Genomic DNA, 27,887 nt, shown 5'->3' with positions numbered 1-27,887 from the left:
TTTTTTCTGTCTCAGATGACGACTGCCCACTCCAGCCCCTGCTTGAGAATAATGCTCTAATGACAACCCTGAGCCCCACAATGGAGAAGGCAGAAGAAGAGCTCAGAGCTGAGGAAGCTGGTCATTCCTTAGAGAACAAAGAAATGGTACAGAAGGCTTGTGAGTAGAAGAGTGACACTAGGGTATTCTTGCTCTTAGAAGGTACTTAGCTGCTAGATGTAAAGATGGATTTAACAATTTAGAGGCTGGTGGAAGAAAAGCCAATGTGGGGGCCCTGCAACAGTCAAGAAGAAAAGTAGGTCAGAACAAGAGTGGAGGTGGTGGGAATAGAGGGGAGAGAGAAGATGCAGGCAGCAGAAGTAGGAGGCAGAACAGGCAGGACATTCCAATCTACTGGCTATTTGTAGATAATAATTCAAAATGGTATGAAGCAGAAGATGTGCATTTTAAAGGTTCAGAGGTTAAGTCACAGTTCTTCTTCTAGACTATGTGACTTTGGGCAAAATCTTATCTTTCTAGACCTCAGCATCCTCATGTAAGATAGGAGGATAATAGCTCTGACCTCACCAAGCTGTTCTCACAAAGTCAATGAGGTAATGTACTCAAAGCAATGATAATGCCTAGAACACAGCCCCAAATGTCAGCATTATCAAGATAAGTCAGTCAGAGGAGGGGCTGGTGTCATGCCATGGGAAGCATAAAAGATGACCAGAGTCTGGATGGCTAGGAGGGTGGTGCCAGGCAGTCAAAAAGTCAGGTTTGGTACAAGAAGAGAGGTGATTTAGAAAGCAGTTCACTGTGCTTTCCTTTGGCAACATCCTAACCTCTGCACTTGACATCTAGCACTCTTGCTCTGTGCTAATAACACGAGGTCCTCTAATTGCATGTCTTTAGCCATTAGAAACTACTGTTCTGAAAAACCTGTCCTAAATTTTAGATCTAAGACTCTCACAACCAAAGAAGCAGTTCATTTTCATTTTGTCCCATGAATCTGTGTGCACTTAAGTGCATCTTCATGTTAAAAAGTTCAAACAATAATTCATTAGAGGCTCTGTGACATTCACAATCATGACTAAGTTTTCCTTCTGTAACAATTAAATGGAGATGTGTCATCAGTGAAACAATACTGAGGTAAAGGGTAAATCAAGGGCAGTTAAAGGCAGATGTAAAACCAGGAACTGTCTCCAAAACAAAAACATGCAGGACATGGTCCATGAGCGTGGAGATCTAACCTACCTGGAGAGTAAGGATCCTAGAAGATCTTCATTCAAAGGTAATCTGGAGGACTTGCACAGCCTTTTGATGTCTTTGCTGGGTAACACTTTTTTCCTGCATTAAAACACGGTCAATGAGCTTTTCTATACTTCATGTCTCTTGAGTAATAATTACATGCTAAAGGAAAGAAAACATAGATGTGTCCTAAAAGCGTGCACATGGAAATAAATATGAAAGCTGGTACTGGAATCATGGTAAGGAAAAACAGTAATATTGCATTTCACCAGCTTGTTTCCATTTCAGAAGTCACTAGATTCTGTCCTTACAAAGGCTGTTCCATCAAGATTCAGATTCTTGGTTGGTGATAGTACAGCCTGTTAAGGCTGCAGCCATGATTGTTGCTCTAAGTAATCGATCTACATTCTTGACCACTAGTCAAAAATGGTTCTGATATTTGAAAACATCTCTTAATTTGACAGGCATCTAGAGCCTCCATCACAAGTATTATATGACCAGAGGGTGTTTTTCTAGTCTTTTCCTTGGACCCAAATCATATAACCTAGAAGCCCCAACTGGGACCTTAACATTCACCTATTTTTTTTTCCTCCAGAGCAGCCCAACAGTCATTTTCCCCAGCCTGCTGGGGCACAGAAATGCTTGTCTAATGTTCTCACCCTGCCAGTGTTCTTCCAGGCATCAGGCAAAATTAGAACTAACAGGAAAGAAAGTGGGCTTCTTTCTTAGCAATAGGTTATAAAATGGTAAGAGAATCTTTATGTCTAGAATTGGGACTTGTTGGATCTGGAAGAACCTCAGAGTTGTCTCCTCAAGTAGCCTCCCTTTTCCCAACAGGTATTCCTTTAATGAAAGAGGGTCACACTTCTCACCCTGAAGAGGGGTACCACCAGGCTGGAAGGCAAGGGCAGAGTCATACAAAGCTCAGGTAACATGTCTTCCAGGAGGTTCAGAGAAGCTTAAAGATTCAAGGAAGAATACCATTTTTATAACAACTCAACAAGGGTGTATTATGGATTAGGAGAAAAAAAAGATCCCTAGTAAGATAAACTGGGGGCATTCCCAGTAGCACTAGTGGCAAAGAACTCGCCTATGAATTCAGGAGACACAGGTTGGATCCCTGAGGAAATGGCAACCCAACTCCAGTATTCTTGCCTGGAGACTCCCACAGACAGAGGAGCCTGGCGGGCTACCGTCCATGGGGGTGTGGCAAAGAGCTCGACATGACTTAGTGACTACAACAACAACAAATTAAGAAAAACCATGGGTCCTTCTAAGATATTTAGGGTACAGACTTTAGGTTTGGGGATGAAGGAAGTAGTAATGGGGTAAAGAGATGACAGTGGTCTGAAGTAACAAAACCAGTGGCTAGAGTTAGACCTAAGATTTTCTAACTCCAGATGAATATGCTCCCCCACCACTATATCAGATCTGTGGGTAAGATGAACACCAAAATATACTAAGATGGGGCTCCAGTGGTTTGTAACAATGACTGAATAAAGTTCAAAGGCAAACATGATAAATGTATTAGAAATACATTATTCAGAGTGTCATTATTTTTGAGAAGAAATAATTTCAAAGAGACTTTATAGAAAGTTTACTTGCAAATCCCCTGTCTGGTATATTACAAAACTCATATTTATAAATCCCATTTATTAATAAAATAGTGTAAAGAGATGCCATTGCAGAATTAAATCTTCTAACACTGATTTACTGTTTCAATTGAAAGCTTCTAGAAACCAGTTAGAAAATGCAAAGGGGCCATCCTATTCTTTTGAAGACACAGAACTTCCCCTATTCCATCCACAAGCAAAGTTCACCATCCATCACTATGAAATATGTGTGCCCAGATAATCTCCAAAAATGATTTAAGGTGGCTTTGCTACCTAGTGGAGTATGAGGAGACATGCCAATTTTCTTTTTGCCCTTTTTGATACAATACAAATTCCTTCATTACTCAGCTTCACAGAAACATAAATGATTTCTTAGAATCAATAAAATAAAAGCTTACTTTTCCCGATCTTGGTATACACACATAGCAACGAGTCTCTCAAAATTCTCAAAACCATTTTTCTTGAGTTGTTCATGGGCCTGTGCAACTAGGACATTCCTATGTGGACATGGGTCCTCAGGCACCCGGTAACGACGTGCAATGGTTATAACTTCTTGGTCTGTGAGTTTCCCGACAGTTAGATTCATCATTATTTCTCTGTTTAAAAAAAAAGGGGAAAACACTCAAGAAATTATATCTAAGATTATTTTACCTTTCTATTAAAAGCACACCCAAATTCCATTTTACAAAACTTTACCAATGGCCTACAGACAGGTTTTTTTTTTAATTTAATTTCTCTATTATGAGCAACCAGGAAGGTACTTATGCTAGAATGGAAAACTATAAGCACAGCAGCTTATAAATAAAATGGCACCTTGCCCAGAGTCAAACTTCTATCAGATAATAGCCTACAACCAGGAAGTAAATTCTTAAAGTCCTTGAATGGTCAAAAATTCTGGGACTAAATACATGAGTTCATTCAATGCCTATTAATCTTACTTTACACAAAACAGTAACAGACTTGGGGTTCTGATTTCCCAGGGTATGAAACTTATAAATCAGTAAGTTAGAAAGATGTTTTGGAGATGGGGAAAGTGATTAAGCATATTTCTGTGGTAAAAAGTAAAAACTGACACATCCTACCCATGAGTAGAGAAAGAAATGGCAACTCACTCCAATACTCTTGCCTGGGAAATCCCATGGACAGAGGAGCCTAGCAGGCTACAGTCCAAGGGGTCACAAGAGTCAGACATGACTGAGTGACTAAACCACCACCATCACCTCCTACCCACGAGAGAAAAAAGTAAAAACAGCTGTGTAAAGGTACAGTCATCTGAATCTTTAGAAGGCAAATGGCATTGATATCATTTGGCAGAGTAGTTCAGTTCAGTTTAGTTCAGTTGCTCAGTATTGTTTGACCCTTTGCAACCCCATGGATTGTAGCACGTCAGGCCTCCCGGTCCATCACCAACTCCCAGAGTTCACTCAAACTCCTGTCCACTAAGTCGGTGATGCCATCCAACCATCTCATCCTCTGTTGTCCCCTTTTCCTCCTGCCTTCAATCTTTCCCAGCATCAGAGTCTTTTCAAATGAGTCAGTTCTTCACATCAGGTGGCCAAAGTATTGGAGTTTCAGCTTCAACATTAGACCTTCCAATGAACACCCAGGACTGATCTCCTTTAGGATGGACTGGTGGGATCTCCTTGCAGTTCAAGGGACTCTCAGGAGTTTTCTCCAACACCACAGTTCAAAAGGGTCAATTCTTTGGTGCTCAGCTTTCTTTATAGTCCAACTTTCTCATCCATACATGACCACTGGAAAAACCATAGCCTTGACTAGATGGACCTTTGTTGACAAAGTAATGTCTCTGCTTTTTAATATGCTGTCTAGGTTGGTCATAACTTTTCTTCCAAGGAGCAAGCATCTTTTAATTTCATGCCTGCAGTCACCATCTGCAATGATTTTGGAGCCCCCAAAAATAAAGTCTGTCACTGTTTCCACTGTTTCCCCATCTATTTGCCATGAAGTGATGGGACCAGAGAATAACAAGAAGAGATAAGAAAGCCACCTTCAGCGATCAATGCAAAGAAATAGAGGAAAACAACAGAATGGGAAAGACTAGAGATCTCTTCAAGAAAATTAGAGATAACAAGGGAATATTTTATGCAAAGATGGGCTCAATAAAGGACAGAAATGGCAGAGACCTAACAGAAGCAGATGATATTAAGAAGAGGTGGCAAGAATACACAGAAGAACTGTACAAAAAGGATCTTCATGACCCAGATAATCACGATGGTGTGATCAATTACCTAGAGCCAGACATCCTGGAATGTGAAGTCAAGTGGGCCTTAGAAAGCATCACTACGAACAAAGCTAGTGGAGGTGATGGAATTCCAGTTGAGCTATTTCAAATCCTGAAAGATGATGCTGTGAAAGTGCTGCACTCAATATGCCAGCAAATTTGGAAAGCTCAGCAGTGGCCACAGGACTGGAAAAGGTCAGTTTTCATTCCAATCCCAAAGAAAGGCAATGTCAAGGAATGCTCAAACTACCGCACAACTGCACTCATCTCACACGCTAGTAAAGTAATGCTCAAAATTCTCCAAGCCAGGCTTTAGCAATACAAGAACCACGAACTTCCAGATGTTCAAGCTGGTTTTAGAAAAGGCAGAGGAACCAGAGATCAAATTGCCAACATCCACCAGATCATTGAAAAAGCAAGAGAGTTCCAGGAAAACATCTATTTCTGCTTTATTTACTAGGCCAAAGTCTGACTGTGTGGATCACAATAAACTGTGGAAAATTCTGAAAGAGATGGGAATACCAGACCAGCCCACCTGCCTCTTGAGAAATCTGTATGCAGGTCAGGAAGCAACAGTTAGAACTGGACATGGAACAACAGATTGGTCCCAAATAGGAAAAGGAATACGTCAAGGCTGTATATTGTCACCCTACTTATTTAACTTATATGCAGAGTACATCACTTCATGGCAAATAGATGTGGAAACAGTGGCTGACTTTATTTTTCTGGGCTCCAAAATCACTGCAGATGGTGATTGAAGCCATGAAATTAAAAGATGCTTACTCCTTGGAAGGAAAGTTATGACCAACCTAGACAGCATATTAAAAAGCAGAGACATTACTTTGTCATCAAAGGTCCATCTAGTCAAGGCTATGGTTTTTCCAGTGGTCATGTATGGATGTGAGAGTTGGACTATAAAGAAAGCTGAGAGCCGAAGAATTGGTGCTTTTGAACTGTGGTGTTGGAGAAGACTCTTGAGACTTTCTTGGACTGAAAAGAGATCCAATCAGTCCATCCTAAAGGAGATCAGTTCTGGGTGTTCATTGGAAGGACTGATGTTGAAGCTGAAACTCCAATATTTTGGCCACCTGATGTGAAGAGCTGACTCACTGGAAAAGACTCTGATGCTGGGAGGGATTGGTGGCAGGAGGAAAAGGGGACGACAGAGGATGAGATGGTTGGATGGCATCACCGACTCAATGGGCATGGGTTTAGGTGGACTCTGCGAGTTGGTGATGGACAGGGAGGCCTGGCGTGCTGCGGTTCATAGGGTCGCAAAGAGTCAGACATGACTGAGCAACTGAACTGAACTGATGGGACCAGATGCCTATCACGTCATGGGACCATGATCTTAGTTTTCTGAATGTTGAGCTTTAAGCCAACTTTTTCACTCTCCTCTTTTACTTTCATCAACAGGCTTTTTAGTTCCTCTTCACTTTCTGCCATAAGGGTGGTGTCATCTGCATATCTGAGGTTATTGATATTTCTCCTGGAAATCTTGATTCCAGCTTGTACTTCATCCAGCCCAGCATTTCTCATGATGTACTCTGCATATAAGTTAAATAAGCAGGGTGACAATATACAGCCTTGTCATACTCCTTTCCCATTTGCAACCAGTCTGTTGTTCCATGTCCAGTTCTAACTGTGGCTTCCTGAACTGCATACAGGTTTCTCAAGAGGCAGGTCAGGGAGTCTGGTATTCCCATCTTTTTAAGAATTTCCCACAGTTTGTGGTGATCCACACAGTGAAAGGCTTTGGCATAGTCAATAGAACAGAAATAGATGTTTTGGTAGAGCAAAAAGAAAACAAATGACAACATATTCACATGAGACCTCAGAGCCTAACAAATTGGCTGACATATTTTCAATACATTCTCTACAGGAAAGCCATAAACCATGTACCAGGCATTAGAACGAACTTCAGTGAAGTGGTTAAAATGCAAACTGTTATGGTACCTAACCAAAGAAGCTTCCATCATCTAAAAAATCCACTTACTGGAAATATTGGCTTGGCCAAAAAGTTCGTTTGGGTTTTCAATAACATCTTCTTGGAAAGCCTGAAAAGACTTTTTGGCCAACCCAATAATTCGGTTTCCAAGAAGTCCAAATAAATGAGGGAATACAAGATTTTATTTATTCTGCTATAGACATGTGTCATGTCTTTTGTAATAATGGCTTTTAGTTCTTTTATACATTTCTTGTCATTTTCACCATCATTTAACAAATCTACAGGTTCTTCTGGTCAAGAATTTCCTAAGATAGATGGTAGGAAATCCCACAGCTATGATATTAACCTACCTAAAGGAACTATATTTCACCTACATCCACTTATTAGAATCTCTGGGTTTTTTATTTCACTTTGCTTGTGTCTTTTTAACGGGAAACGAAGACCAAATTCAACTAAGAGGACCCCATCATTGTAGTAAGTCAGTTTGGGTTAGACCATCAATCAGTAACATTGGCCAGGGGCTCAGCAATCAGGAATAACATTATAGATGTTTTGGCATGTATCCTTCCAGTCATTTTTCTGTCAATATATATGTACTGGTATCCTTAGTTTCATTGGGATCATACAACATTTATCAACATAGCATGGACATCTTTCATACCCATAAATGCCAATCAACAGCCTACTTTTCACAGTTGCATGGTGTTCCATTTCGTTCATGTGTCACAACTGGTCATTCCACGACCAGTGTTGTAAATGAGTGAGGGGCTTTCCTTGGAGTGGTTTCACCTCAATATCTCTTAACAATAGAATGGGAAAGACTAGAGATGTCTTCAAGAAAATTGGAGAAAGCAAGGGAATATTTCATGTAAAGATGGGCACAAAAAAAGATAGAGGTTATAAGGACCTAACAGAAGCAGAAGAAATTAAGAAGAGATGGCAAGGATACATGGTAGAACTGTACAAAAAAGGTCTTACTGACCTGCATAACCACGATGGCATGGTCACTCACCTAGAGCCAGACATCCCAGAGTGTGAAGTCAAGTGGGCTTGAGGAAGCATCACTACGGAGCAAGCTAGTGGAGGTTATGGAATTGCAGCTGAACTATTTCAAATCCTAAAAGATGATGTTGTTAAAGTGCTGCACTCAGTATGCCAGGAAATTTGGAAAACTCAGCAGTGGCCACAGGACGGGAAAAGGTCAGTTTTTATTCCAATTCCAAAGAATGGCAATGCCAAAGAATTTTCAAACTATCATACAATTGCCCTCACATCATATGCTAGTAAGGCTATGCTCAAAATCCTTCACGCTAAGCTTTAGCAGTATGTGAACTAAGAAATTCCAGATGTACAAGCTGGGTTTAGAAAAGACAGATGAACCAGAGATCAAGTTGCCAACATTTGCTGGATCACAGAGAAAGCAAGGGAATTCTAGAAAAACATCTACTTCTGCTTCATTGACTACGTTAAAGTCTTTGACTGTGTTGATCACAACAACCTGTGGAAAATTCTTAAAGAGATGGGAATACCAGACCAGCTTACCTACCTCCTGAGAAATCTGTATGCAGGTCAAGAAGCAAGAGCTAGAACTGGACATGGAACAACGGACTGGTTCCAAATAGGGAAAGGAGTACGTCAAGGCTATATATCATCACCCTGCTTATTTAACTTATATGCAGAGTACATCATGCAAAATGCCTGGCTGGATGACTCACAAACTGGTATCATGATCTCTGGGAGAAATATCAATAGCCTCACATATGCAGATGATACCACCTTTATGGCAGAAAGCCAAGAGGAACTAAAGAGCCTCTTGATGAGGGTGACGGAGGACAGTGAAAATGCTGGCTTAAAACTCAACATTCAAAAAACTAAGATCTTGGCATCTGGTCCCACCACTCCATGGTAAATAGAAGGGAGAAAAAAAGGAAGCAGTGACAGATTTTATTTTCTTGGGCTCCAAAATCACTGCAGACAGTGACTGCAGCCATGAAATTAAAAGACGCATGCTCCTTGGAAGGAAAGCTATGACCAACCTAGACAGCATATTAAAAAGCAGAGACATCACTTTGCCGACACAGGTCCGTATAGTCAAAGCTATGGTTTTTCCAGTAGTCATGTAAGGATGTGAGAGTTGGACAATAAGGAAGGCTGAGTGCTGAAGAACTGATGTTTTCGAATTGTGATAGTGGAGAAGATTCTTGAGAGTCCCTTGGATTGCAAGATCAAGCCAGTCAATCCTAAGGGAAATCAACACTGAATATTCAATGGAGGGACTGATGCTGAAGCTGAAGCTCCAACAGTTTGCCCACCTGATGCAAAGAGCCAACTCATTTGAAAAGATCCTAATGCTGGGGAAGATTGAGGGCAGGGAGAGAAGGGGTTAACAGGGGATGAGATGGCTGGATGGCATCACTGATTCAATACAGATGAGTTTGAGTAAACTCAGGGAGACATTGAAGGAAAGGCATGTACAGGACTGTAACCTGATGTACTACAGTCCATGGGGTCACAAACAATCAGACACAACTTAGCTACTGAACAGCAGCAAATACCTATACATAAAATGTCTCTTTTTTGAATTTTTATAATAATCAAATATTACTTTCATTGTAAAAAAAAAAACTATTTGAAATCTTTTTCCTTTTGTGGGTAGAAAATGACATGAAGAAGTGGCACACTCCCAAGAATGAGGGAACAGAGCATGTGCAGCAATAACTAGAAACTTTCCACGCACCTTTAACTAAAACTACTCTAGCCTGACCAGGTCATAAAAGTTTATTTTCCTTTTCATTGGATAAACTGAAATTATCCTGGCCTCACTGCAGTGAAACTTTATATTTGCTGGGTTTCTGTCTCCCTGGGTTATAAACAGCTTGGTACTCCATTGCTTTTCTTGTCTCCATGTGAGGATTCCAAACAAGCTGCCCCCGACTTAAAACTGCCTTCAGTCGTGCAGGACACCAGGGGCCCCTGAGCAGCTGCCCTAGTGGTCGCTGCACCCACATGAGCCAGGTCCTGGCATCAGGGATCCCATCCAGGCAGTGCAAGCCTTGTCATGCTAAGGTTTTGCTCTGTTTATCACATGTAGCACCCTACCCTGTCAAATGTTAATGGGCTTCACCAAGAATGAGGAATCTTTTCAAAACTTACACATTCCATTTCTTTTTACTATGGTGAAATACACATAACACAAAATTTACCATTCGTGGCATTTACTGCATTCATAATGTCGTGCAATCACCATGTCTATTTGTTTCAAAATATTTTCATCACCACAAAGAAGCAATCACTCCAGTTTCTTCCTCCCCTCAACCCCAGTCTCTCTGCCTGATCATCACTAATCTGCTTTTTTTCTCGGCAGACTACCAATCTGGATACCTCATATAAATGGAGTCATGCAGTATGGTTTCTTGTGTCTGATTTTGCTCATTTATCATAGTGTTTTCATGTTCATACATGTTGCAGCAGGTACCAGTACTTCATTCCTTTTTATGGCTGAATACTAGTCCATTGTACAAATGTACCACATTTTGCTTATCTATTCATGCATCAGTGGATATCTGAGTTGTATCCCCCTTTGGGTTATGGTAAATAGTGCTGCTACAAGTTTTAGTTTGAACATCTGTTTTCAATTCTTTAGGTGTTTTTACATATGAGTAGAATCACTGGGTCATATAGTAATTTTATGTTTAAATTATTGAGGATCCATCAAACTGCTTTCTGCATACTCCACTTTTGCAAGCCACAGTGATAAAAATGAAGGTCCAACTTCCATCAGATACACCCCTTTCTCACTTAAACCTTCAAGTTGTGCTAGTGGCTCAGTCATGTCAACTCTTTGTGACCCCATGGACTGCAGCCCACCAGGCTCCTCTGTCCATGGGATTTCGCAGGCAAGAATATTGGAGTGGGTTGCCATTTCCTTCTCTAAAACCTTCAAAGTGAACCTCAAATATCATCTGAGAGCAAAGCCTTATCTTGGTACTTCCTGGCCCATCATTTAAGAAAAATAAAAATGCACTTTAAAAAGAAGCTGTAATTGTATTGATCTAGAAGGCAATGGCACCCCACTCCAGTATTCTTGCCTGGAAAACCCCATGGACGGAGGAGCCTGGTGGGCTGCAGTCCATGGGGTCGCGAAGAGTCGGACATGACTGAGCGACTTCACTTTGACTTTTCACTTTCATGCATTGGAGAAGGAAATGACAACCCACTCCAGTGTTCTTGCCTGGAGAATCCCAGGGACGGGGGAGCCTGGTGGGCTGCCGTCTATGGGGTCACACAGAGTTAGACACGACTGAAGCGACTTAGCAGCAGCAGCAGCAGCAGTATTCTGTGATTACTGTTGTTCATCTTAGAGACTCAAGTGGCAATCACCTTTGCCTTTACTCTACATTGCACTATGCTCCTGGCACTAATATTTTATACAGATTATCACAGTATTTAGTTAATCTTATAAAGGATGCTGCCATGATTTTCTCTCCGTTTTTGTAATAAAGCCTAAAAAAAAGCCAACCTGCTCTAGGGTATTGACGTTAACTAGGCAGAATTCTGAAACATGAAATGCTAAACAGTTTTACAAGACATAATTCCATTAAAGTCATCCAGTCATAATGGTGAATCAAATCTTCATTTTAAAGCTCTGAATCTAAGGGTATTTTGTTACATATTGAATTGTTAAAGTCTAAGCAATGTCTTTCAAACAAACAAACAAAAAAAGAATCAGTTTCAATGTAAACAAGGGCTTAAGAGACAAAGTTTTGTGTCCTAAGGCTTATAAGAAAATCTAGTTGAGCCTAAATTAAACCAAGAAGCAATTTTAATGACAATTATTTAGCACCCTTTATCATCTCCTTCAATTTGATATTCAACAAATAAAATGTGTTTCAGTTTCTCTAATCAGAAGCCTGGCACAGCTGCTCACATCCTACATTGCTTCAGGTATTCTGTTACTTATGGGCCTAAGCTGCCTATAGTGAGCAGAAAACCCTGCCTTCCCATAACTTACATTCCAGCCAGGCACATGAATGGACTAGTATGCTGCCAGACAGCAGAGAGTAGTAGAGACAGCTGGTAGAATATGTGTCAGTAGAAGAAGAAATGGAAAGATAGATCAAATGGGGCCAGTACAAATGTCTGACCAGATTTTGCTACCAGCCTAACTATAGTTCAAAAGCATTTACAAAGCTCTTCAGTCTCACAGGGGCACAAAGCCATTACATTCAGCCATGTTGGCTGGGTGCTGCCCACCTCCAGGGAGAAGCTTGATACACTTATGGTATAAATGGTGTCCCCTGGAGTTGTATGACATGGTGGCCTCACCAGAGAAGCCAAAGAACTCCAGACAAAAGGGGGAAAAAAAGGTCACCACAAGTGGGAGTTAGTGTGGTTCAGAGGGAAAAATGTGAGCTTTCAAATTACACAAACCTGGATTAAAATTTCAGCCCTGTGAATTGGCTAGAAAATGGAAATGTTGGTAAATTGTTAACTTTTCTGAGGCTCTGTTCCTTATCCATGAAATTGGACAAGACCGCTTGTTTCATAGAATTTTATTTTACCACAGGAGCCAGGATGATCCTGTGAAAATGTAAGTCAGATCACATTATGCCTCTGTTCAAAACCCTCTAAGGGCTTGCCCTCTCTCCTGCAGTCGAAGCCAAAAGCTTCATGATGGCCTAGCAGGCCTGACATGATATGTCCCCTCTACAGCTCTCTCTCAGACCTCATCCCCTCTGTCTCTCTGCACCACCAGACCACACTCCTTGCTCTTCCTCAAACAAGGCAGGCAAATTCCAACTTCAGGGCCTTTGCACCTGCCATTCCCTCTACCTGGAATGCTCTTCCCCAAGACAGTTACACAGTTTGGTCCTTCACTTCCTGAAGAGCACCTTCATTTGCTCTGGTGTCATCTTCTCCATAAGGCCTTCTCTGACCATCCTTTTCAAAAGTGTGACCCCTCCCCCTAGAAGTCTGGCATTCCCAAACCCCTTCTCTGCTTTCTTATCCTCAGTAGCATTCATCATACACCAAACCTAGTATATAATTTATTTTCTTATTCTCTATATCATCTTTATCCCCTAGCTAGAACATAAGTGCCACAAAGGGTCGGGCTATTTGTCTATATTTTGCTCATTGCTGAATCCTCAACACCTTCAACAGCCCCTGGCACCTAGTAAGCACTTTATATTCAATAGTTCTCTGAACAAATGAAAAATGAGGGTTAAGTTAGCAAAGTATGAAAGGCATTTAGCTTTCTACAGCACTATGTTGTTTTAGTTGCTAAGTCATGTCCGACTCTTTTGCAATCTCATGGCTTGTAGCTCGCCAGGCTCCTCTGTCCATGGGATTTTCCAGGCAAGGATACTGGAGTGGGTTGCCATTTCCTTCTCTACTATAGAACTATATGAATGCTCAATAAATGATAGCAATTTTTATTATTCTCATCATCTCACAATGGAGACAGTTTCATGTTGCATTAAACTGGAAGAGTTACTTCCTTTAAGCAAGTTCATCTTGGAAAAATGTGAAATGTCCTTGATGGGTGAAATCTTAGAATTTATCGCAGAATATAAAGGGAAGATGGTACACTTGTTTTAAATAGTCAAATTCAGGATTTAAGTCTGAAGTGATAAAGCAATAAGCTCCAGGTGTGCCTCCCTTTATATAATTGAATATATTTGAGAAGCTGCACAAATGCTTAATTCTTAGAATTCAAATTACATGTTCCCTTCCACTCTCTATTACATTTAAAGATGCTCTATCTTCATCTTGGTTATTTTTAATTGGCAATGGCACCGAACACCTTAGCTTCAAATTCCTTTAATTTCTGTCAAGTTGTTAATGACAAGCAAGCACACTGAACTCTGAAATAAGTTCTTTGGAAACTAAAGAACCTTTTGACAGTATAATAATTACTGCCAAATTTCTCTGCTTTGTAAACTGATTTTTTGATGTATTTTCTCAAAGAGAAGTGTATCTGCATTGAAAATCATTGACCTTGTTTTCTCATTCCAAATAAATGTAAGCAGCTTTTAGCTTTCTATTACTGCTCTAATCTTTATTTCACATCAAATTCTATGGCTTTTCCTGTTTTGACATGCAGTGGAATGTACATGATAATTTTGATTTATTTAGTTTGAAATCCAGTATGTCTTGGTGCACTCGACTTTGGGGCTATTTAAGTGTAGCCAAACAAAACGAAATCTTCTCATGCAGTTAACAGTAATTGCTATATATTATTAAAAATATTCTTCAAAGAGGTACAATTTTAGAAAAGCTCATCGAGAATTCTGCTACAATTTGGTACAATATGTATTTAAGTAAATGCTTAATTGCATTTCAGGATTTAGGCCTGAAGTGATAAAACTTTTAACCACTGTTAAAAGACACAGTGGGGTTTTTTTTGTTTTTTAAATCAGGTCAAGATTTTTTGGTAGAAGCAAATGGATGATGGTGGTTCACCTGAGATTTGGGTAGATATGAATGAATACGCATTTCATTTACAAGCAAAGTGATTTGTTTTCTACCATTTCCTTTTCGTTAGCACCCATCCTGTGTTCAGGGATTATTTGTCTCCAAGCAAACCTCACTTGAAGCTTCCCTGGTGGCTCAGTCAGTAAAGAATCCGCCTACACAGTTCAGGAGACCTGGGTTTGCTTCCCTGGAGAAGGAAATGGCAAGCCACTCCAGTATTCCTGCCTGGGAAACCCCATAGACAGAGGATCCTGAAGGGCTACAGTCCATGGGGTCATAAGAGTTGAACTCGACTTAGTGACTAAACCACCATCACCACCAAACCTTGTTTGGCCTTTAAAAAAAAAAAAAAACTCTTTCTCACTGGTTGCCAGATGAGATGCTTTAGAGGCCATACTAATCCCTGTGACAATTAGGGGGCCTTAATGGAGGGCAGCCTCATATAAGCTGACAGCTATTTACTGGTTACATGATCAGCTGAACACAAGACCAGATCTGTGCCCTCCAGTACTTCACTTCCCAATTCAAGACTTACTCATGTTAAAACATAGCAAACAAAATAGAATCAGATTCTTAATTCTTTCTGGGCATGCACGTTAAAATATAAAATTTCTTGGCTTTACTCCATTATAAAAGGAACACATTTCTAAATATAGAGAATTTGAATAACATATAAAAGGAATAAAGAAAAATCATAAACACTCACACCATACAAATATAATCAAGTAATCATTCTGGTATATTTCCTCATTCTGGTATATTTCTTCTTTTCTATGCATGAGTATCTGTCTTTTTTCTTAATAGTTGTGAACATATTTTATAGTCTGCTTTTTTTCCCTTTATCTAGTACACTTATTATCACTTATTTTTCTGAAACCAAAATGCTAATCCATCCTTCTATTATTGGGTATTTCGTGGGCTTTTCTCAAAATTTTACATAAGTAATGTCATAATGCACATATTTATGCAGAAACATCTGTCTGTATTTAAAATTATTTCTGTTAGTATCCCAGAAGTAAAATTAGGTGGACAAAAGAAAAACACATTTAAAGGATCTTGATACATGGTGTTAAATTACTTTTACCATTCCACCAGCCACAAGAGAGGGGCCATAGCAATAGATACTACCCTTTTTAAAGGTGTTTCCTAATTCATCAGGTAAAAATGATGTCTTATTTTAATCAACAATGATTTAAGTACTAATAAACTTGAATATGTCTTATTTGCTTGTAAATTATGTTTCTTCTCTAGCATTCTGTCAGCACGTGTCCCTTACCTACGTATTCATTCATTCAACACACACTCAGTAAGTCCTTACTCCATGTCAGGCCACATCAACAGATAGAGAATAAAAGAAGAATGGACTAGATTTGAGCCCCAACCCTCAAGGCTTGCACCCTAGAGTAAATCACAGACCAAAGCAAAGCCAAATCAACAAAGTAGAAAAGGAGCTCTAATAAAGATATGTCCAGTTCAGAAAAAGTACCCCTCATCCAGTCTGGCATGTATATACCTCAAGGGGAAAATCTAGGAAGGATCCAGAGCAGAGGTGGCAACAGAGCCACCTTTCTGCAGATGAAAGACAATTTGCTAGTCAGAAAGGTAGGGTGGGGAGGGGAATGAGGTTGGGAGGAATGGGGGAAAAAACCATATCCTCAAGATATTGGGTTGGCCAAAGAGTTAGTTTGGTTTTTTCCATACAATTTTATAGAAGAACCTGAATGAAATTTTTGGCCAACCCAGTTCAAGGAGAGCAAGAGGATGGTACATTTTAGGAGCTGTACAAAGTACTAAGAATAGGAGCTATCATTTATCACGTGCCTAGTGTACACCAGACATTGATCTAACTGCTTCACACCAGGCTCCTCCATCCATGGAATTTTCCAGGCAAGAGTACTGGAGTGGGGTGCCATTGCCTTCTCCATTTAACTCCATAACAGCCCTTTAAGTAGGAACATTGGTTATCCCCATTTTATAGATGAAGAACTAAAGTCCAGAGAGCTCAAGCAAATTGCTGAAGGGCACATAGCTAGTATGTGGTAGAGCCAAGATTTGAACCCAGGATGGTCAGGATTCTTAGGATGACTGGAACACTGGGAAATGGAACAAGAGATAAATTAGAGAAATGGCAGGTGGGGCCCAATCATGAAAGGTACACATGGGGTGTCTGGGTTTTCTTCCACAGGTGAAGGGAATCTCCTGAAGTGTTTATAAGCAAAGGAACACTATGAATAGAGTTGCATGTCACAGCTCTCAGGAAGCAATGAGAGCACAGGCATGCCAGCAAGGGCTGCTGGCCAGAGGAAACAGGGTAAGAGGATGAGCTGAGAAGCATCCACTAGGGTTGGGTATGCTTGGCTGAGGATGAGACCTAGGTCTCTCTTTTTGTGCAATGTCAGAAACAGGGACATCCTATCCCCTTGGACAGCAGATGGGACATCTTTTCTACTAAGGTGAGAAAGGAGGAATGCAGAATTCTGGATACAGGGATGTGGGGGAGGTTTGTATCTCAGGATCTCTACACTCTCTGTAAACTTGGAGATGAGGTTTTCTGTGGTGAGTGGGAGGGAAACAGTGAGGTTAGGAACTTAAGAGTGAGAAAATTTGAACCATTCACTGTGGAGAATGGGAAAAGCCATAACTACGCCTTGATGCATCCTTAACTGCTTGTTCATCTGTAACTGCCCAGTGATTCATCAACTGTCCAATTTGTCATCTCTGCCTTCGATTTCTTGGTCCCAATTGATCTTTTCCCTTCGGCTTATAGACATGTTCTTGTCTCCTGCATCTTTAAAACAAACGGCAAAACCTAGTCATTAATCTTCTAGCCAGCTAAGCCATCCCAGTGGCATCCACCAGCCAGGCAGAACCAGGCTCCCACGGCAGCCTCAGGACAGCAAGGAGCCACAGCAGTGGTGGTGGGTAGCGATCTGATCACCCTATCTGGACAAGTTACCTTCCTGGGGTTCCTGGACAACTAAAGGGGAAGTGAAAGGCAAGAGGCCTCAAAAAGACTATATTGATCATTCCTGATAATATGGCCCATGGGAGCTCAAGAATTAAATGGGAAAATAAAAGAAAGGTGATCATATGCCAGCCTCAAGAAGATGGAATGTGTCATAATGGCTCCAGGGGCGATCAGAGATTTACGGTGGAGACTTCTCCCAGGACTCCCCACCACCCTGCACATCTTCTTGTTTTATATTTTCACTTTTTTATGTATTATTGCCATTACCTTTTATTGCTACTTGTCTTTTGCCATAAAGACTATACTAGGTTTGCTCTTAGGTTCTGCAATTTTTTTCCTAAAAAGGAACACTATGTCCTATGCTTGACTTCATTTCTTAGTGATAGATTTTTAAATAAAATGATATATCAAATTCAAAAAATATAAAAAGTTATATAATGAATCTCCTCACCACCTCAAGCCCCAATCCCACTCCTCAGAATTCTTTTTCACTCATCTTTATTTGACATATAAGTGAGAAAATTATATATATTTAAAGTGTACAATGTGATGAGTTGATATACATAAGTACACTGTGAGATTATTATTAGATTCTGCAAGTCTATTTGGAATTTAATCTTGGTTAAGTTGAAGTTGCCCTAAAATATTTTAAATTTATAACTACCTGATTTTCAAAGATAAACTTGAAATATGATTTTACTCTCAAGATGAAATATGAGGAATTTAGCCCTTAGATTTTTCCCAGCTGTATTTGGCTATTTTTATCTGTGGTATAAACCATGTCATCTTCCATTTTAATTTTTCTAACAATATTCATGTCTTGAAATAATGTTTTATCCTTGAATATAGCTGAGTAACCGTGTGTGTGTGCATGAAACCTGTTTAGTGTTCAATGCTGTTCCAATCTTTCAAGATAAGATGCTCTCCTTGAGTTATTAATTCTTATTTTCTGTTCATGTTTTAGAGCTGTTTATTAAAGTAATATAGTACTTTGAGTGATGTATTAAAGAAATATATTATAGTCTGTTTTTTTGAAGATTTGAAAACATTTCTATTGTCTCTATGTACAAAAAACAACTTATCTCCAATTTGTTTATTCTCAAAGCACTGAAGACTTGATCCATTTTCTCCTCACATTACCTAAGCCATTTAGGTCATTGGTTCTGCTGCTGCTGGGTGGTATTTTCAAGCTTTATTTTGTGTATGTTTTGCTTTGATGCTCCTTATAAGATTGTTTCTTCATATATGACCTTTAACTTTTTACCAAGGTATCCCTTTTCCATATATTTTGTTTGGAACAGAGTAAAATCTCTCAATTTCCAGACATTTTTTTTTTCACTTAGAAAAGGATTTTCCTCTAAAAACTGTCATTGATTATTACTGTACTTCCAGTTGTTCAGTTGCCTTTCTACCTCCATTACTGCTCTCTTCTTTCTTACCATTTTAATCTTCTTGATTTGCTCTGTTGGAGGGCTATTTCTAAAGATAGTTCTCTGAGTCTTCTGCAGTATCCAGTCTCCTTTTAGTGCCTCCTGTTTAATGTTTAATTCAGAAAATATGTGTTTTGTCCATTTTAATACAACTCTTTCCCTATTTTGGTCTGTGTGCTTCTCAAAATGGTCTGCTCTTGCTAAGACCATCAAACATCTGGTTGTGACCATAACTATGTTCTAGAAACAAATAAACAGAAACAAGTTTCTCATATAATAAATCACTTTTAGAATCTGCATGGATTCTCCTACACTGCACCATTGAGATTCTCTGTGTACAACCTTACAAAGAGGTTTCTAGAGCAGTCTGGGCATTGGTGGGGGGCTGCCTTTAACCAAATTCCACAGGCTCTGTCACAGATGGGGCATATGTGTCTCTGTGGTGGGGGGAAGAATTCAGGCAAGGAGGGATCTAGTCATGTCCATCCTTAATAAATGTGCTCAAGCCAACATGAAAGAGGGGGGAAGACAAGCTTTTGATTTGGAGACCAAGAAGCCAAATTTAGGGTGGGGAACTGGTCGGGAAAGAAAGGAGACTAAGTAGCGGAGAAAAGGCTGGGAGCTTGTCTCAATATCCCAGCGGCTGATAGAGGGACTCTAAAGAGCCTCTCCATGCTTGGTGTTTCCAGAGCTGTGCAGTGCACCATCTGTACAACCTTACAGTGGCCCTTCTCTAGGACAACCTAATGACATTGAAGCCCCGGGAAAGACTCTTTGGCTTATGCTCAACTGATAGATTGTCATTAAGGCAAGTGGGTCTCCTATACCAGGAAACAGATCAGAAAAGGAAGAAATATCTAAGTCCATCAATGAATACAGTGATTTACTTTCTTATCAGAATCTGAAGTAGGAAAATTTCTTACATCTCATTGTTGTGGCCTATTTCTTTAAAATTTGTTCTGGTCTTCTATGAAGAATTCTGAGCTTGGGAGAGGGCAGCACTGAAATGAGAATTAAATCAGTGATCTGAATCAGAAGTCATAAACACAACCTAGGCAATTGACTGGATTATTCTGACAGTGGCCGGAACTATTAAACTTTGCAGTGTCAGTAAGAAATCATTTTTCATCCAGATAATATTAATGAGAACTTGTTTCTGGTTCCTTGTTCTAAACACCCTGTGCTTAAATTATGTAATGAATCTTAATGTGTAACCACAGAACATCAGGTCTAAAAAGAGCAGTTTTAAAAGTAATATAAGAAATCCATACATCTCACCCTCTCCTCCCCTCTCCCCATGTCCACAAGTCTATTGTCTATGTCTGTTTCTCCATTGCTGCCCTGTAAGAAATCCTTATGCTGACAGCCTCATCTATAAAGCATTAAGGACTCTAAATAAAAAACAGACATGTTCGTCTATTGAGAGTTCGACATTTCTATAAAAAATAAAGAAAAATGAGCAGGAATCATTTAAGATAAAACAAAATAGGGAAGCTAGTTGTCAGTCATCAACCTAACTTCCCTGCCACTTCAGAAGCCACGTTCTCCACTATGGGCAGGAGGAAGTGTCTCCAGCAGGTGCCAGAACATAGTCCCTGTGAAGATACACAGTGGTCCCTCCCAGGGTCAAGTTCCCCCAGAGATAATGTGCAGCAACAGTGACAAGCCAGGGTCAGAATGACTTCATACCTAAGTCTCCTGCAGGCCGAATTAACCCACATGATGGCAGCAGGTACAACCAGAACACGGAAGAAGGGCTTCACAGCCGCAGAAAACTCAAAGAGATACACACACCCTAATGTTCATAGCAGCACTATTTACAATAGACAAGACATGTTGTTTGTTGTTCAGTCACTAAGTCGTGTGCGACTCTGTGTGATCCCACGGAATGCAGCATGCCAGGCCTCCCTATACCTCACCATTTCCCAAGTTTGTCCAAGTGAATTTGGACATGGAAGCAATCTAAATGCCCATTGACAGATGAATGGATAAAGAAGATGTGGTCTGTGTGTGTGTGCATACATACATATATATGCATATACACATGTGCACACACACACACACACACCAGACTATTACTCAGTCATAAAAAAGAATGAAACAAGGCAACTTCCAGAAACATGGATGGATGTAGACATTATCATATTAAATGAAGTAGGCCAGATAGAGAAAGACAAATATTATATGATATCATTTATATGTGGAATCTAAAAAAAAAAAAACGAACTTATTTACAAAATAGAAAAAGACGCACAGACATTGAAAACAAACTATGCTTACCAAAGGGGAAAGGGGAGAGAAGGCATAAATTAGGAGCTTGGGATTAAAATCAACATACTAGTATATAAAAAATAGATAACAAATAAGACCTACTATATATGTAGCACAGGGAATTGTACTCAATATTTTGTAATAATCTATATACATATATTTAAATACATATACACACACATATATTAATATATATGTATACACACACACACATACATATGTATATATAGGGCTTCCTTGGGTCAGCAAGATTATCTGGAGAAGGAAATGGCGTGACTGAGCACATAGCCCATTGGCACATATAAATATACATAAATCACTGAATCACTACGATATACACCTGAAATTAACACAACACTATAAATCAACTATACCTCAACTTAAAGAAAAAAGAACAGGGAGGGGCCCCATGGCTCAAAGGGGTAATGAGCTGTTCCCACAGTCATTTCCATCTCCTCTGTGGGATACTGTATCACTATCCTCAATTCTCCATTTCTCCCTGTACCTGTACCCCTTCCCATGTGCCTCTGTTATTCCACCTTCCAAAAGGGAAAAATTTCCTTCCTGCTCCTTGACTACCACAGGATATGCTCTGGCCAGTATGATATGGAAGTCAAGGTTTGCCAGTTCTGAGTAGAAGCATGAAGAGGTCTTCCATGTTTCTTATTTCCTGATGGTACTTCTGCCATCACCCTAAAAATTACACGCTCAAGTGCACTCACTGCTTCCTGGAGGGGAATGAGGAACATGGAACAGAGCTGACCCAGACAGGCCCATGGTGTATGATACTTTTTATATATTGCTGAATTCCATTGCTAATATTTTGTTGAGTATTTTTCCATCAATATTCATTAGAAATGTTGGCATGTAACTTTTTTTGTAGTGTCTTTGTCTGGTTTGATATCAGGGTAACAGTGGCCTCATAAAATGAACTTGGGAGTGTTCCATCCTCTTTAGTTTTTTGTAATAGTTTGAGAAGGATAGGTATTAGCTCTTGAAGAAAGTAGGGAAAACTACTAGGTCATTCAGGTATGATCTAAATCAAACACCTTATGATTATACAGTGGAAGTGACAGATAGATTCAAGGGATTAGATCTGATAGACAGAGTGCTTGAAGAACTATGGATGGAGGTTTGTAACACTGTACAGGAGGCAGTGATCAAAACCAACCCCAAGAAAAAGAAATGCAAAAAATCAAAATGGTTGTCTGAGGAGGCCTTACAAATAGCTGAGAAAAGAAGAGAAGCTAGAAGAAATGGACAAATTTCTAGAAACATACAACATTCATTTCAAGACTGAATCAGGAACAAATGGACAATCTGAACAGGCCAAACACTAGTAGTGAAATTGAATTTTTGACAATAAAAACTTCCAGGAAATAAAAGTTCAGGACCTGAGAGCTTCACAAGGGAATTGTACCAAACATATTTGTTGTTTAGTCTCTCAGTCGTGTCCAACTCTTTGTGACCCCATGGACTGCAGCATGCCAGGCTTCCCTGTCTGACACCATCTCCTAGAGCTTGCTCAAACTTATGTCCATTGAGTCAGTGATGCCATCCAACCATTTCATCTCCTGTCATTCCCTTCTCCTTTTGCCTTCAATCTTTCCCAGCATCAGGGTTTTTTCTAATGAGTTGGCTCTTTGCATTAGGTGGCCAAAGTATTGGAGTTTCAGTTTCAGCTTCAGCATCAGTCTTTCCAATGAATATTCAGGGTTGATTTCCTTTAGGATTGATTGGTTTAATTTCCTTGCAGTCCAAGGGACTCTCAAGAGTCTTTTCCAACACCACAGTTCAAAAGCATCAATTCTTCAGTGCTCAGCCTTCTTTATGTTCTGACTCTCATATCAATATGTGACTACCTGTTTTCTGGTTGTTTTTGTAGTTATTCCCTGTTCTATTCTTTCTTTTCTTCCTTTGTGACTTGATTATTTTCTTTAGTGGTATGTTTATATTCCTTTCTTCCTTATTTTTGTATATCTACTGTAGGTTTTAGATTTGTGGTTACCATGGGGTTCATATATGTTAATGTATATATCTATTTGTGTGTGTGTATATATATAAATTGTTGGTGGGAGTGGAAATTGGTGTAGCTGCTGTGGAGAACAGTACAGATGTTCCCGAAAAAACTAAAAATAGGACTACCATCTCTTGATGGACATTTAGGTTCCTTCCATATCTTGGCAATTGTAAATAATGCTGCTATGAATACTGGGGTGCATGTGACTTTTCAAATTAGTGCTTTGCTTTGTTTTTCAGATATATACCAGGAGTGGAATTGCTGGGTCATATGGTAGTCCTAGGTTTAATTTTTTCAGGAACATCTGTACTATTCTCCACAGCAGCTACACCAATTTCCATTCCCACCACCAATGTATGAGGGTTCCCTTTTCCCCACATCCTCAGCCACATTTGTAATTTGTGTTCTTTTTGACTATACTTTCAACTTCCTAGTTAAAATTCCCATTCTGTTCATCTAGTTTTCCCCTAATCCATTTAGCAGTCTTATTACTCATTCTTTGAATCTTTATCTGGTAAATTGTTTATTTCTGTTTCAGGAGTTTTTTTTTTTTTCCAGAGGTTTTCTCTTGTTTCCAATTGAGACAAATTCCTGTCTTCTCATTTAGCTTCTCTTTCTCTTTCTTAATGAAATTAGGTGAAACAGTTACCTATTTCTTGAAGATGTTCTGAAGAGGCATCCTTCTGTAGGAGCATCCTTATACAGTCTCTGTGTCCAGTGGCTTTGGTGAGAGAGCTGGATTTGACATGAACACAGTTCATGTCTTTCCTCAGGGTGTGCTGACAGGTATCACCTTAGTAGGATATGGGACTGGAGAAGGAGGGGCTAGAGCCGAGCAATGTGTGAGGGGGTATTCTCCTCTGCTCAGGGGCCATCAGTGGTAGAGTCAGGTCCCTAATTATTGAAGCAGAAACCCTGAGGGTCGGGGCTCAGTTCCCTTTCAGTGTGTGCTGTTCCGCCTCCCAGCACCACCACCCTTAGAGGGGAACAGTGCTGGAGCAAGAAGGGCTCGTGTGGGTATTTGGTTAGGGTCAGGGCATGGGCTGTGGCAGTCTGGCTACTGCCAGAGATCCAGACTACCTAACCCTAACCACCTATGTGATCACCAGAAGTGGCTATTCTCTCCTTGCTCAGACTCTGCTTAGGATTTGAGCCACCTCAGCATCTCTTAGCTAGACTTTTTTCTCAGTCATAGCAGCCTCACTCCATCATGGAGCTGCAATGCAAGGCAAGCCATGCTGAAATGTTCTCTCAGCTCAGGCTGGGGGGTATGCCAAGGCAGTCACAGGAAAGCAATCAGCCACTTGTGTAGTTTCAATCACCCATTCCACCCTGTGCTTCAGGAGCCAGCAAGCATTAATGCACTCCTCATGGGTAGAATCCATGCTTCCTACAGCTTTCCTATTAGCCCCATTGGCCCTCTACCTAGCCAAGAGGGCTTATCTTCTCGTTAGGCCTCAGGGCTGAGGCGCCCAATATGTGGCTCAAATTGCTCCTTTCCTAAGGAGGGTCTCCACCTGTGTAATCTCCCTTTTCCTCTGAGTCCCCTTCCAGGAACTCAGGCCCCAACCTGATTGCTTCTGTTCCCTTCCTACCCAATTTTGTGTAGATCTTTCTTAAAGCCATGATTGTACAGGAGTCTTTCTGCTAGTTTTCAGTTTTCAGTGAGAACTGTTCCACATGTACATGTATTTTTTTGTTTGTGCAGGGAGGTGAGTTCCATGTCCTCCTACTCTGCCATCTTGATTCAGTCTCCAAACTTAAGTATTAGCTATTATTAAAATTATCGGTAGGTGGTAGAATGAACGATCCTTCAAGAAATGTCAAAATCAGTTAAGAATTCCCTTTCTATAGAATCCTAACTACTATGTGAATGAAAGTTGAATCCAAACAAAGGTCATTGTCTTTGTTCATGCATGTATTCATTCACTTATTCTTCAACACACGTGCATGAGGGAATAAAAAGATGTGCTGAGAGTGACACCAGCCATAAATACAATGAGACCCAAAAGGCAGGGATCACTGTGAGCTGAGATGGTCAGGAACATCTTAAGAAATGTAAAGTGGAATATCTTCACAAATAAGAGAAAGCTCAACAGTAAAGGAGAGATCCCTTCCAAAATGGTATGAAAAAAGAATGACATAAATTGGGTGGCCCAGAAACAGCAATGCCTGGTCCTATGGTAGCTGATCAAGGTTAAGAGATGAGGCTGGCATCTTCCAAGGGCAGCTTATTCATCTCTGAACATCCATCACCCACCATGGGACCTGACACAGAGTATGTACCTAGCATATATTTATTGAAAGAATGATAAATGAACATGGTTAAACACCACACTGAGAGACACACCCTCCATATCCAGTACTTTGGGTTGCAAAACTTACTTGAATGAAAAACAGCCAGGTAGGGCTTGCCCTAGAGTAGCTCAAGTGTCATTGCCCTCCTGCTCTGTAGTATTCTCTCATTTTACAGCATAATTCTCCCTCTTAGGAACTAAAAATTAGCATATAGCTACTGTTCTCATTTTTTAAAACCAAACTGGGACTCTAATTAAAGAAGACAGCCTGGGTGGCACTAACTTGGTCATTTGTTAGCAACTAATGGCCACACAGTTGCCTTGCTTTTATTCATAGAAACTTCATTTAGAATAGAAATCATTAGAACATTGTATTTTGGATGAAATAGTAGTTTCACTGTTAATGACTTACCCACTCCCACAAGAATATAATCATGGAAAAAGAAATAAAAGAAACACAGTATAAATATATATGTATATATAAAACCTCAGAAAAAGAGTTGGTCCTTTTTCCACTCTTTAGAAACATAAAAAATAGTCTATCTGCTTTGGCACAGCATTATATGGTTTATTTATTCTAAAATGCCAAGAATTTTTTCTAGCATCCCATAAAACTCAAGGCTATAAGAATGGATATGCTTCAAAAATAGAGAAAAGCCTGAGAGTTATTAAGATTTTTAAATAGTGGGGCTGATTTTAAGTAGGTCTACATGAGTGAAGCCAAACCCACTTCAGCTTAGGTATTAATAATGATGTCATATCCCCAATAATGTGTCTAGTCTGTATTTTCTCCAGTGTAATTTTAGAGAGTCCGTATAGCATGGTAAAGAGATTATGTGTGGCAAAATGGTAGACGAGATAGCAATTAAAACTCAAACTTCCAGTTGAGCTTGTGAAAAAAGGAGAGGAAATGTCCTAGGTACCAAAGGAAAGAGGTATGCGGTACAGCCAAAGAGGAAGGTGTACAAGTTAAGAGGGTGACACCTGGGGAAGGTGGGAATCAAACACTATTAACAAGTAAGAGCATGGATTTTAACCGCTCACTCAGGCACAAGAAACAAGGTTTCTGGGCAAAGGGAGTAGCAATGTGAAACTCCTACATATGAAAGCTATGCATAAAGCTAGAACTGTAAAAGGCTGCAATTGAAGTGAAAGGAGGATTGATAAACTCTAACCATTGTCTTAGGCAGCAATGGACCTTTCCTCTGAGTCTCTGTATACAAAGGGGGAGGACAAAGGAACATAGATAGATTACATGATAGAACTTAAAGCCAATATTCTGCTTAGTAAGAATCTGTAGTACAGATTCATTTTACCCACTAACTATAGAAAGTTTCAAGTCAATAAATTAGATCAAAATTAAGATTGAGTTCAGTTTATAAGCCAGCCTGGAGAGGTAAAATCAATACTCTGAAGGTTCTACTTCTAGATGATAAAATTAGTGTTGAAAGCTTGAGAAAAAGCAGGATTTGCATAGTCTCAAAGTATCTCTCTCAAGATATTTATTCACTACAAAAGTAAGGATAGTAATTTTACAATGGAGAAATCTGACAAACACCATCTTAATAGAGAATAAGGTCAATATCCCTATGATGATATATTGATATCAAGAACTCCTTGATGTGATGCACTAAGAAGGTTGATTTATTTCTGTAGAATTCTTGCTCAAAATGCAGAAACTTAGTCCAACCATGAGAAAACATCAGAAAAATACAAATTGAGGGACATTCTACAAAATAACGGATTCAAAAAATGTACTCAAAAATAAAGGCTGAAGAACTGTTATAGATCACAGAAGACTAAGAAGAAACAACAACTAATTCCATGTAAGATAGATCCTGGGGGGGGGGGAAGACATGTTTGTGGTATTGTCCTAATGTTAGTTTCCTAGTTTTGATAATAGCACTATGACAAGATGCTAACACTAGGAGAAACTGGGTGAGGTGTTTCACCCTCAACTGGGTGAGGTGAGAGACATGACAGCTCTTCATACTATTTTGGAACTGTTCTAGAAGTCTACAATTAGTTCAAAATAAAAGTGTTTGAAACAAAACAAAAACTACTCTGAAAGGCCAACTCAGTTACCAAAGGAACACTGTGGTAGGGGAGGAAAGTTCAGCTTAAGATGAGCAAAAGGAAACAATCCACCATGAGTAAGAGTCAGCAGATGCAACAGAAAGGCTAGTACTCCCATAAATTTGGAACAACAGAACAAAAGTCAGCAACAGACTATGAAATCATTGTGTTTAAAAGTACAAAACAGATTAAAAAATAGAGAAACCATAAGAAAGGAACAAGATACCATGGGAAAGAATAGAAATATTTAAAACAAATGTGAGTGCATGCACACATACACAGACATACACACAACTAAATAGCACTTAAGAACTGG

At 39.8% G+C, this 27,887-nt stretch overlaps 1 protein-coding gene across 1 annotated transcript in view; it reads right to left on the bottom strand.

Moving 5' to 3' along the window:
• The window catches only part of EFHC2 (EF-hand domain containing 2), a 220,788-nt gene that overhangs the window by 33,071 nt on the left and 159,830 nt on the right, over positions 1-27,887 (bottom strand). Inside the window, exons 12-13 of the mRNA XM_040266147.1 lie at positions 3,242-3,439; positions 1,237-1,329 (exon numbers count right to left, since the gene is read on the bottom strand). Of these exons, the coding sequence (XP_040122081.1) occupies positions 1,237-1,329; positions 3,242-3,439 (291 nt within the window). The remainder of the gene's footprint in view (positions 1-1,236; positions 1,330-3,241; positions 3,440-27,887) is intronic.

This window comes from Oryx dammah, unplaced genomic scaffold (genome assembly GCF_014754425.2).
Source record: "Oryx dammah isolate SB20612 unplaced genomic scaffold, SCBI_Odam_1.1 HiC_scaffold_23, whole genome shotgun sequence".
In the NCBI taxonomy this organism is placed as follows: Eukaryota; Metazoa; Chordata; class Mammalia; order Artiodactyla; family Bovidae; genus Oryx; species Oryx dammah.
Note: the sequence above shows the minus strand (reverse complement) of the source record. Positions and strands in the feature narration are given on the sequence as shown.